General features: G+C 40.3%; 1 protein-coding gene across 1 annotated transcript in view; it reads right to left on the reverse strand.

Annotated features, from left to right (window-relative positions):
- IL13RA1 (interleukin 13 receptor subunit alpha 1) overlaps positions 1-13,316 on the reverse strand; it is a 53,415-nt gene that overhangs the window by 16,463 nt on the left and 23,636 nt on the right. Inside the window, exons 5-9 of the mRNA XM_046673420.1 lie at positions 12,506-12,693; positions 9,697-9,848; positions 4,433-4,480; positions 4,017-4,149; positions 1,190-1,286 (exon numbers count right to left, since the gene is read on the reverse strand). Of these exons, the coding sequence (XP_046529376.1) occupies positions 1,190-1,286; positions 4,017-4,149; positions 4,433-4,480; positions 9,697-9,848; positions 12,506-12,693 (618 nt within the window). The remainder of the gene's footprint in view (positions 1-1,189; positions 1,287-4,016; positions 4,150-4,432; positions 4,481-9,696; positions 9,849-12,505; positions 12,694-13,316) is intronic.

Here is a 13,316-nt window from a genome sequence, read left to right on the forward strand (position 1 = left end):
ATGCCTCCTAACTAGTCTCCCTGCTTCCACTCTTGCCCAAGTCAATTCTTCCCCCAGCAACTAGTGATCTTTTATGACAGTAAATCAGACCACGTCCCTCCCCTGCTTAAAACTCTCCAATGTTTCCCCATCAAGCCTAGGATAAAATCTCAGTTCCTTGCTATGACACGATCTGGCTCCGCCAACCTCTCCAGCCTCATCTCCTGTTGCTCTCCCCCTTGTGTACTCTACTCCAACAAGACACATGAAGCTCATTCCAGACTCGGGGCCTTTGCACTTGCTATTCCCTAGGCCTGGAATGCTTTTTCTTCAAATATCTGAATGGCTCACTCCTTCACTTTATTTAGTCTCGCCTTAAATGTCACTTTCTCAGAGAGGCCTTCCCTGGCCATCCTATGTAAGATGAGCCTCCTATCACTTCCTAGCCTTTTTCCCCATAACGTTACTACTCACTATGTGAAATCATAGCATTATTTTATATATATATATCTATATCTATCCCCTAGATATATGTCCCCCTAGAACACAGATAAGGACTTTTTCCTGTTCACTGTTGTAACCCCAGCAATTAAAACAGTGCCTGGCACTTAAATAGGCACACAATAAGTGTATGTTGAAAGTACATAGAAATAATGACAAAATACTGGTTCTGGACCCAGCTTAATAATCTTATTCCAACCTTAGGTATTTACCGCAAGAGTAAATAACAGCAGCAGACCAATCCGTATGGTGAGATATACAACATTCTCGAGGAATGAATACCATATATTAGAGACGACTGGATGAAGTTCTCATTCCTACAGCTTTAAGTAGTCACCTGCTTTGCATTAATACTAGACAAGCAATTCCCTTAGCAATGGTCTCCATTTCTAAAGCTTCATTCCAAGAGCTATCAACTAACTGTTGATAAATTAGCCATTTGAAAGAGTGAGTCAACATAAATTCTCTCAACAATTCTAAACACATGCAGAGAGCAGCACCTGAGCAGAGCCCTGAGAAACTAATCCAACGCTTTCCTCACCAGAAAATGGGCACAATAATTTTCTTTGCCATGCCGTACTGCCAAAACCCATTTATAGCCAAAACGCTTCTAATATGCTGAGCAAACATCAAACACTGTCATAAAGGGTGATAAGCAGAGCCACCAGGCTGGCAGAAACTGTCAAGCCTGCCCGGGCAGCTGCCTTACCTTTTTAGGTAAAGCAGCAGGACTATGATGGCACCTGCAACGATGACTGGAATGATGAGTAACATGGCTATGTAGAATGTGGGATCGGCCTTCTTACCTGGAAGATGGAAAGCAAACAGAAAGACATGAGAAATAAAACCCTTTTAGAAAGAACCCAAGCGACAGTTGTATTAGACTAGAGGGATCACAGATACTTCTGCCCTCGACCCCAATCTGTTTTCTGAAACTCTTCAATTATCTTATCTTCTGTTATCTTAATAGTGAAAAAAAAGTCCTGCTCTGATGCCTAAAATGCCATGGGTGAATAAACACCTTTAGGATTATCTGAAACCAGGTATCTCAACTGGTTCCTTCCAGACACTACTAACAAAAATGTTACACCTGTTAAATATGTCATCTCATTAACAGTGACTATCTTTTCTTATTGGTTACTTACCACTACTAGAATACCTAAAATATTCCTAACAACTACCACTACTACTATTCTTAATTGAGCACCTACTACATGTCTGATACCATATTAGCTGCTTTTACATGCTTATATCTATGGTATAGAGATAGATAATATTATCTCCCATTTACACACATGAGAAGGATAAAGCTCAGAGAGGTTTAGTGGCTTGTCCAGAAGGATTTAGTATTGTGATGGAGTCAAGCCTCAAATCCAGCACTGTCCAATTCCAAAGCCTTTCATTAACTGCCTTGCTACATCTAACACATAGAATGTCATATGTCTGTTTATATGCTCACCTTTTCCACTAGTGCATGAAGATCTAGAAAGCGTCATCAGAGCCCAGCATCATTGCATTAGGCAGCCTCTAAAATATCCCCAAATGATTCCTGCCTCTTGATATTTACACCCTTGTGTAATCTCTTCCCCTTGAGAGTGGGCTGGACTAGTTGACTCATTTGTAAAGAATTGAATAGCAACAGAAATGGGATGTCATTTCTGAGATTCAGTTATAAACGTGGTTTCCACACTGGGTGTTCTCTCATACTTTTTCTTGCTTGGATCACTTACTTGGGGAAGCCAGCTGCCACACCATGAGGTAGACCTGTGGGGAGGCCCAACTGGCAAAGAACTGAGGGAGGCTCTGTATTAGTTCCCTAGAGCTACTGTAATAAATCACCACACACCGGTTGGCTTTAAACGACAGAAATGTATTCTCTCATAGTTGTGGAGGCTAGAAGTCCAAAATCATGGTATCTGAAAGGGCATACTCTCTCTGAAGGCTCTAAAGAAGAATCCCTCCTTGCCTCCTCCTAGCTTCTGGTAGCTCCTGGCTATCAATAGTGTTCCTTGGCTTGTAACTGCATCACTCTAATCTCTGCCTCCATCTTCACATGGCCTTCTTCCCTGTGTGTTCATGTGCCTGTGTTTCTGTTTATCCTCTCTTCTTCTCATAAGGATACTAGTCATTGAATTTAGGGCCTACCCTAAGCCATTATAACCCCCATCTTAACTTGATTACATCTGCAAAAACTCTATTTCCAAATAAGGTCACATTCACAGGTACCAAGAGTTCAGACTTGAACATATCTTTTTGAGGGATGCAATTCAACCTGCTACAGCCTCCACCCAGCAGCCAGAGAAGAAGTGAGGCTCTCCGATGACCACATGAGTGAGCTTGGAAAGTGGATTCTCTAGCCCCAGTCAAGCCTTCAGATGAGACTGCAGTCCCAGCTGACAGATTGACTGTAACCTCATGAGAGAACTTGAGCCAGAGGTACCTAGCTAAGCCACACTCAGATTCCTACCCACAGAAACTGTGAGATGGTAAATATGTGTTTTTAAGCCACTAAATTTTGGGATGATTTGTTACGCAACAATAGATAACTAATATAACCACACCTGGCAGATCGCTTGTTCAGTCTCTCAGTTAATAGGGAATCGCTTACCTCAGCAACCTGTCTCTCTCACTGTTTTCTTAAGTTGGTCCTATTTTGCCCCAAGGAGCCACAAAAAAGATAGCCTATTCTCTCTTTTACCTGACAATATCTCAAATATTAGAATTCAGCAATCATGACTCCCCAAACTTACTTCAACTGTTTCTCCGAAAATTTTGAGATTCTTCAACATCTTGATTACCTATCAAGGATAGATTCCAGTCTGCCAATGCATCTCCTACAACGTGGTGCCCGGAATGGAATCCTGCACACTTCTCATGTAAGCAGGACACCGTGCCCCGTCCTGCTGCATTCCCTGGTTTCAGGCACTGCACCATCACGGCTGCCTATGACTACATATGCCTTTTGGGGATATTTAAGGGTTCAAAGTCGAGTCACTTTGATCTTACAGTCAAACAAAACCCTATACCCCACCCTACAACACACAGAGCCTTAAAGCACAGGTCTTTCTAACCCTGTACTTGAGCCTGACACATAGCTTGCTCAGCCTCTCACTTAATAAAGGAAACTGATTTTTTTTCAAACCTAGATACAGATTTATCTCTATTAAATGCCCTCAAGGTCATTGTTCTACTCTTGATTCTGTCACCAGCACATGGTATGGTCCTCTGGCATTGTAGAATCTGCAGATTTAATCATGCCTGCCTTCTACATTTTTGTTCAGGTTATTAACAAAGATGGAGACAGGAGAGAAGAGAGAATAACACCATTTGGATTTTGTGGATTTTCAAAGAGCTTTATTTTGTAAATTAGCCCTGGGTGATTTGACATTAATTAAACACAAAGTACATTTTGATCGCAAGTACTCTCTGGCTGACGTCAAGAATGCAGAACAGTCCTTTTGTCCAATCTATTTTCTGCTTCAGCTTAGTGTCCATGCATCAATGGTTTAAATTTTAATGAAATCCTGTTCTCTTACCTATACTCATCGCTTGACTCCAATTACTCCAGAGTTTGTCATCCTCATAGCATAATTTATTTGTTTTGACTCTTATTCTGACTGTGTTCACAGTATCAGGAAGAACACCGGGGACCATGAAACAAATTGTACCCTTAGATATAAAATAAAAACACACAAGAATATTACCAGTTAATTCTCTTTCTCTGCTGCTGAATCCTAAATATAATTATCTGCCAAATTCTGTATATGATTAAGACTTGGATTGCAATCTGAATTATCTGACTTTAACTCCTGAAAAAAAACAATTGGCAACAATGCACAGAACAAAGTAGTTTGTTTTTCTCAAAGCAGTTCCAATTCAGGCTATGCTCACCCTGCCCCACCCCTAATTACTCTGAGTTTAAGCCCAAATAGCTAAAGTTGAATTTACTGACCTCCAGGTCTCCCTCAAATTCTGGATTCTGACATTTGGCCTCTTCAACCTTGAAAATACAGAAAATGAATAAATCCACAATTTTAAAAAAATCACATTTTGCATCATTTAACCATTTCTAACAAGGTTTCCTTTTGCTCCACTAAAGAGGATCAGGGGCAACGGAAAAAGTTGGTTTTTTTAATAAGTGGTGCTGGGTCAATTACATGTCCATATGAGGGGAAAAAACGAATCTTGACTCCTGCCTCACACTATTTACAAAGTCAATTCCAGATGGATTGCAGATCTGAATATGAAAGTTAGACTAAATAAATAAATACAGCAAGCTTTTAGATGGAAACGTAGATTATCTTTGTGACCTTGAAGCAGGAAAAGATTTCTTAAATAGGACCAAAAAAATATTAACCATAAAGGAAAATGTTTTATAAAGTCATCTATATTAAAATTAAAAACTTCTTCTGTTCATCAAAAGATATGCTTGCTGTTAAGGAAATAAAAAGGTAATGTATAGAGTGACAGAAGATATTTGCAACTTCTGACAAAGAACTTGCATATATACATTATGTAATATATATTTATATTTATATATAATACACACACATATATACAGATATCTCACAAATTAATAAAGAAAAGACAGACAACCCAAAAGAAAAACTGGCAAAAGACTTGAACAGCCACTTCACAAGAGGATATCCAAATTGCCAATAAACACATTAAAAAGTGCTCAACTTCATTAGGCATCAGGGAAACGCAAATTAAATCTACAAGATAACAATACACACTCCTACCAGACAATACCAAGCGTTGGTGAGGATGTGAAGCATCTAGCACTCCCAATTTCTGCTCTTAGTAGTGTAAACTGGCACAACCATTTGGGAAAACTATTATCTACTAGAGACAATCATATGTAACCCTATGACCCATATACGCCCAACAGAAATGTATGTGCATGTGCACAGAAACAAGTACACAAATGCTCACAAAGACTCTATCCATAAAACTCCAAACTAGAAACTATCCAAATGTCCATCAATGGGAGAATGGAGAAATCAAATGTGGTAGATTGATATGATGGGATGAATGCAATGAGAATGAACCATCTGCAACTACAGACAATGATATCAGTGAATCTCATAAACATAACATCAAGTGAAAGAAGGCAGACATACAAAAAAGTAACTTCTGTATAATTCATTTATATAAAGTTTAAAAAGAGGTAACACAACTAATCTACGGGATTAGAAGTCAAGACAATAGTTGCTCTTTGGGAGGACAGTGACCGACATGGGTCACGATGGGCCTTCTGGGCTTGCTGGTTACATAAGGGAAAATGGGAAGATATTGGTCAAAGGGTCCAAACTTTCAGTTATAAGTTCTGGGGATCTAATGGACAGCATGGTGATTATAGTTAATAATAGTGTATAATATCCTTGAAATTTGCTAAGAGAGTAGATCTTAAGTGTTCTCACCACAAAAAAAAGATAACAGTGTAAGGTTATGGATGTGTTAATTAACTTGATTGTGGTAATCATTTCACAATGTATATGTATATTAAATCATCATGTTGTACACCTTAAAATTAATCACATTGTACAACCTAAATATATACAATTTTTAGTCAATAATCATATCTCAATAAAGCTGGAAAAAATAGTCAACTTCTATAAAAGAGATGTTTAAACATGGAACAAAGACCAGAACACATAGCTATGATTTTTGGCATTCAATGTCATTCACTCAATGGTTCCTACCTGCATTTGTGAAGAGCTAAAACGCCAACTGAATGATCAAGGGCCACCCTATCAATATTTCACATAGGGGCGGAGAAAAAACCATTCAGGGTCTACTGCACCCCATTGCTGACCATTAGGAGTCAGATGCCTGCTGGGCCATTACAAGTGTCAACTACCACTTGAGGGATCAAGTTGCAGGCTGATGTCCCCCCCTCCCCTGGACCATCTCCCAGATATATATATTCCAAAATCTGCAAATCATTGTGTAAACTGAAGGTTCTGGGTTCTTGTTCAAATGTAAATCCCCTTGTGTAGTTTATCAGCTGTTCAGATACCTCTGTGAGGAAAGGAAAACAAGGGCACACACAGAGCACCAGGCAGATAGTCTACGGGGATGAGGGTGGACACAGACAAGTCATTCCCCACTTTATGATCCTGTCACGAGCTACCTCTGAGCACAGCCCCCACGTGATGGCACCAGTTCATGGTCCAGCCTACTTGCTCCTCTCAACTGGAACACAAGGCAAAATAATTCCTCAAAAAGTCTTGTAAAAAGGAAACACAAAAGATCTAACCAGCAGAGCTCAAAATCAATGAACACACAAGAAACTGATGACATTCTAGGGGAGGAAGCAGCTGGTGAACATCTGCTAGGAGAGAGAACACTAAATTCAAGTGTACACATAGTTAATTTCAAACAGATTATAGTTCTGATTTAGGTGGATAAATTCCATAGTATGTGTGTTCTCTTCGATGCATAAATTTGTAAAAAAGGTAACTCAATTCAACAAGAATTTACTTTTTTTAATACGAAAATTGCATTTCTTTATTCAACAAATATTTTGTTGCATTTTGCAAGGCCTTGTAAGGAATATGTGAGGTGGTAAATTCCTTGTTACTAAAACAATACTAAATCATCCAATGTTGGATACAAACACTAGCGGAGACTATGGCTCCTGGAAGATGGTCAATATACATTTGTTCAATAAATGAACAAATACAAAAAAATAAATGGATTAATACTGGAAGATTTCTAGAACTCATTCTAAAACAAAATGTGAGTCTTCCCATACTTTTATCAATGCAGACTTTGGCATCTATTTTAGAAGTATAATTGACATACAATATTATATTAGTTTCAGGTGTACAACATGGTGATTTGACAATTATATACATTACGAAATGATCACCACAAGTCAACTTACCACCTGTCCCCACACAAAGTTAATACAGTATTAGTGTCTATATTCCCCATATTGTACATTATGTCTACATGACATTTATTTTATAACTGGAATTTTGTACCTCTTGATCTCCTTCACTCATTTCACCCACTCCCCAAACTCTGGCAACCATCAATATGTTCTCTATAACTATGAATCTGGTTTTGTTTTGTTTTCTTTGTTCATTTTAAAAAGGATTTATTAAGTGATGACTATGTACATATTGTTATACCAAGTATTCTTGGTCAAAGTTTAATACAGGGAGACCAAACTTTGAAGTCATACTTATTAGCTGTGTCGCCTGTAGCAAGTTATTTAAGCTCTCTGAGCCTTAGTTTCTCAGTAAAATGTAGGTTAAAATAGAACCTATTCCATGGATTGCTATGAGCTACTGTATAAGAAGTACACAGAAGAATATATTTGTGGCACATCATAAACACTTCATAAGTGATGGCTGCTACTATTAAGAGGAAGCATTGAGGTGGGCCCCGGTGGTTAAGAATAAAAGCTTTGGAGTTAGACTTTTGTAGAAATCTTGGCTCTAAGACTGACTAGAAATATGACCTTAGCAGCATCCTCTAAAACCAAGTTTTCTCATCTGTAAAATGGGGATGAAATAACAGGACCTAGAATGAGACAATTCAGATAAAGTGCTTATTAAAATACATAGTACTTAGTAATCGCTCAATACATGTTACCTGCTATGAGGAGCAGGAACAGCACAGAGTACACACCAACCAACCCCTCCCTACAGGAGCTTAGGTTTTTAGCGGAGAGAAAAGGCCTACGCATGTGATCAGGGTAACCAGCAGGACATAACTCAGTGCCAAGTGAGTAATCTGAGCAGCATGTGTCTCAGGATTGCAGACAGAAGAGAGCAGTAAAGGCTAGAGTAGGCAAGTTTATGTCGCCTTTCTGACAGCTCACCTAGCTGTAAACCCAAGCCTCAACCACTCCTCGCTTGAAAGCCCTTTGCTTTTCCCCTGTGCGGTATTGTACGGGGTCACTGGATTCTGGGATAGATAATGATTATTCTATTTCAGCACACGGATTCCTCGGCAAATGCCCAGAGGAGCTCTGCTCTCTCCCTCTGGAGAGTTATGGCCCGTCAACACTCACTTAATTTAGGAAGTATTTTGAAGTCCTCAGGATGAGCTAAAACCACTGGACCAAGGACTTTGCCTACACACAAGGTGCTCGGCAACTTGAAAAGCCAAAATAAAACACTTGGTTCCTAACCTCTAAAACTCAAATGCACACAGGGCCCAGGCAGGTGGCACACAAGTGAGTGGCACAGTTCCTGTGGTCTTGAGGCGCCACCTTATGGAAACTGCACTCCTCAGGTACGATGGTTTTAAATCTGGGCAAAAAATTCAAATTTAATAAACAAAAGCCCACTTTGTTTGTGGTCCAAACAGAAATGTTTGAGGCCCGAGCTTTTGACCTCTACGCTAAAGTGTGACAATGGGACTGATGCCCGGAGATTATGCCACATCTTTTATGCCCAGTGCCCCACAGAGAACTCTAATTAGCATATTTTGTATTAGCTTCCTAATAGCATAAGCATACACAATCCAACAAATACTGACTACTAGAATTTGACTACTCTAGTTGCCACAAATTCCAAGAAAACTCAATGGCCATACCAGAACCTCCAAGTATCTACCTGATCTGACCTTGGCCTCCCACTCAGACACCTTTTCCTACTATATTTTGGCCACAACAATCTCCTTTCTGTTTCTCACACATGCCAAGCTCATTCGCGCCTCAGAGTCTTTGTACGTGCTGCCCGCACTCACCCCCACAGCTTCAGATGATAGCTCCTGCTCACCATTCTGGTCTCATCTCAAATGTCATCACTTCGGGGACTACCCTACACCATACTCCCTCAAGCACGCCTGTCACCCTGCTATGTCACTCCATTTAATTTTCTTCATAGCACTCATTCTCTGAAATAAGCTTGCTCATTTACATACTTATTTTCTAGTAGGTAAGCATCATGGAAAAAACTTTTTCGCCAGGTGTCATGTGCACATAAAATAGTGCCTGGCACATGACAGACATGTCATAAAAATTTGTTGAGCAAATGAATCAATGAATGGCTTGAATCTTGCAGCCAATCTACCATGAACCCTCAAACCTTCCACCATGCCGTGTTTTAGACAAAAAGTTTCATTATCATCAACATCATCAAAAAGTAACAAATCTAAGCCACATTTCATTGATATTTCAATTTATTATACAACAAGAAATTCAAGTGAAAGAAAAATACTCAAATAAAGACAACTATCTAAAAAAAAACTTACGGAGAAAATATCCCGAGTCTCAGTCTGGCTGTTATTGACTTCTACTTGATAAGATAAGCATCTGCTATAAAAGTTCTGTGGATTCTTCCACTGCACATACAAGTCACCATTTTGGAAGAAGAGCTTTTTAATATGTGGAGGATCAGGCTTCACTGAAAGATAGAAGAAGAATACCAATTAGCTTCCAGACTTTATTTTGATGAGGTACATATATGGGTAGAGATAATGAAGGTCAAAAAGTTAAATGAAAATAGCGCTGATGCTTTTAATGGCCTTACATGATGAGACATACAGTTCTAGAATTTTTTTTTTTTTGAGGAAGATTAGCCCTGAGCTAACATCTGCTGCCACTCCTCCTCTTTTTGCTGAGGAAGACTGGCCCTGAGCTAACATTCGTGCCCATCTTCCTCTACTTTATATGTAGGATGCCCGCCACAGCATGGCTTGACGAGCAGTGTGTAGGTCCAATCCTGGGATCCAAACCAGCGAACCCCGGGCCGCCAAAGCAGAATGTGCGAACCTAACCACTGTGCAACCAGGCCAGCTCCCAGTTCTAGAACTTCTGATTAGCCACAATTGATGTAGGAAGCTTACTTTGCCTAGTAAAATGGATCTAAGGAACATCTTTGGGGTGTATGGCAGATGAGAAGAACTCTGCCTTGCATCTGGTTAGAAAATGGCTAGTAGATAATCAGGCCATCTAGCTGCACCAGAGAGAATAAAGAAAAGAAGTGCGTGGGTCCAGATGTGCCTCCACCTGATGGGTGGCAAGGGGTACCAGGCGCAAGGGGTCTCCCCAGCTGTCACTCACGTGTGCCAATCAAAGACCACAACACGTTAGCCTGGTCTCTGTCATATGCTACATCATGGATGAACCTTGAGGACATCATGCAAAGTGAAATGAGCCCATTACAAAAGAACAAATACTGTACGATTCTACTCATATGAGGAATCTGAAGTAGTCAAAATCATAGAAAAAGAAAGTAGGAAGGTGGTTACCAAGGGCTGGGGGAAGGAAGAGGGGGAATTAGTGTTCAATGGGCAGCGAGTTTCACTTTTACAAGATGAAAAAGTTCTAGAGGTCTGCTGCACAACAATGTGAATGTACTTAACACTCCTGAACTGTACACTTAAAAACGGTTAAGATGGCAAATTTTATGTTGTGTGATTATAACCACAATTAAAAATAAAGTAAAAAAAAATGAACCTAGTCAACTTAGTTTCTTGGGAGTCAACTATGGCTTAAGACCAAGCAACAGAAGAGAATGGCTAATTAACAGAGAACAGCTTGAAGATGTCATTTTCTAGCTGAGACAGAGCTCCCTTTATGTCACCACTAATCTCCAGGAAGAAGAATAGCAAACTGAGCTTTCAAAGGTCCATCGAGGACAATCTGCCAAGCAAGGGGGAGGACAGACAATGGTGTTGCTTCAGATTATCCGACTTGGCAAGTCACTGCGACCTCACTCTCCTGGCCTACAAACTAAGCCGCCTTCGGTCCACTATTAGAACTCACTTCCATGACTATTCAAAGGGACGGTAAATAGAGTTCTGCTCACAGACTTGGGAGCCTTTGTCAATTCATGATTTGCCTACAAATTTTCTGTATACCACTTAGCCAGAACCTGAGTTCCCTGTTGGGGTACTACAGCAAATAAATAAACACGATGCCTATAGTAGCCTGCTTTAGAGATTTATAAAACGCTTTGACACACCTCACATCACATGGACCTTACACCAATCCTTTGAGGTCAAGAGGGACAATGTACCCTGTTTTACAGATAAGGAAACAAAGAGAGTTTATGGGGCCGGCCCCGTGGCCGAGTGGTTAAGTTCACACGCTCCGCTTTGGCAGCCCAGGCTTTCGCAGGTTCGGATCCTGGGCACGGACATGGCCCCGCTCACCAAGCCATGCTGAGGCAGCATCCTACATGCCACAACTAGAAGGACCCACAACTTAAATACGCAACTATGTACCAGGGGGCTTTGGGAGAAAAAGGAAAAATAAAATCTTTAAAAAAAGAAAAAAAGATGGGGCTGGCCCCGTGGCCGAGTGGTTAAGTTCGCGCTCTCTGCTGCAGGTGGCCCATTGTTTCGTTGGTTCGAATCCTGGGCGTGGACATGGCACTGCTCATCAAACCACGCTGAGGCGGCGTCCCACATGCCACAACTAGAGGGACCCACAACGAAGAATATACAACTATGTACCGGGGGGGCTTTGGGGAGAAAAAGGAAAAAATAAAATCTTAAAAAAAAAAAAAAAGAAAAAAAGAGAGAGCTTATATACCCTGTCCGAGGTAAAGAAGCTAGGCCCTCAAGCAGATGTTTTGTTTTCAAGTTGAGGGCTCTTTCTAACAGGCCGACACTTGGCAGCACTGGTTGTTCTGATTGATCAGTGCCTGACAGTTTGATTATCACCCCGGATCATTCCACCTCCACTCTCAGCTTTTCCTAAGAGAGAAATTATTCAGGAACTCTATTCGACCACTTTTATTCTGCGGCATCATCTTCTCAAGCATCATGAGTAAAAGACAATAGATCTTAAGAGTCAGAGAGCCTGGGTTCCAAGCTTGGTTCTACAACCAACTGCTTGCTCCAAGTCTCGGCGTGCTCATAGGAAACAAGGACAAAGCCTGCAGCACACGTGCTCAATAAATGTTAGGATTTCCCAGCTTGCTTCTTTAAAAAGGATCAAAGAAAGGCACACACAAATATAGTCCTTTTTTTCTTGGAAGATCTTAAAACCAAAATCATCATTTTTTATTATTTGTATTGATTGATCAAAAGATGTAACACTTCTAAAACTTACCATGAGAAGTTAAAGGCACTATATTGAAAAATGGTCTAATTTTTCCTGCATTATCCTTGACCATTATTTGGACACTGTGCTGTTCGAAAATGGAATCCTTCACTTCAGTCAGAGCAAAGGAACAACCGATGTGTTGACCTTCTCTATAGATGTCTTCACATTGAAGAATTTTTCCCAGGCTGCTGTGCCTACAAGATAAAATGAGACAAGCTTCTGCATTATTTTTAACAAAGTATTCAAGAAACAAAGGCAAAAGTTTGTTGCTGCTGTTTTTTTAATGACTGAAGATGTCCATGAAAAGCAATATTTGCATACAGCGAGACAGCTTTTTTAAAAACCCTATTTTATAATGTAGCTCCATTTCATATTCTAGGAAGAAAGCAATGTTCCTTTTTGATGAACACTGGTACTTCCAGTAGCTATAGAAACTATAGAGTCCTGACCCTTTCTCCTCTTTTATATAAGAGATGTTACGAGGCCCAGATGAGAAGTTTTACGCTTCTTGAAAATGCCTCATCTGCTGAATTCCATGATTTTACTCTGGTCCCTCTGCCTGCTCCTTCCCTGCTTGCTTGGCTTGCTCTTCTCCCTTCTCTCCTCAGAGGGCTCACATCCAGTCCTCAGCCCTCTGCACATTCTCCCCTATTTCGTACTACCTCATCCATTCACCCTCAGTTTATCACCTCCATTCCTTGATTAGAATTTCTACACTGGGGATTCCTAGTCCTGACCTCTCACCTGGGAGCTAGTCTCAGATTTCTGATTTTTTTTTTTTTTTGAGGAAGATTAGCCCTGAGCTAACTACTGCCAA

The sequence above is a fragment of the Equus quagga genome, chromosome 10 (genome assembly GCF_021613505.1).
Source record: "Equus quagga isolate Etosha38 chromosome 10, UCLA_HA_Equagga_1.0, whole genome shotgun sequence".
NCBI lineage: Eukaryota > Metazoa > Chordata > Mammalia > Perissodactyla > Equidae > Equus > Equus quagga.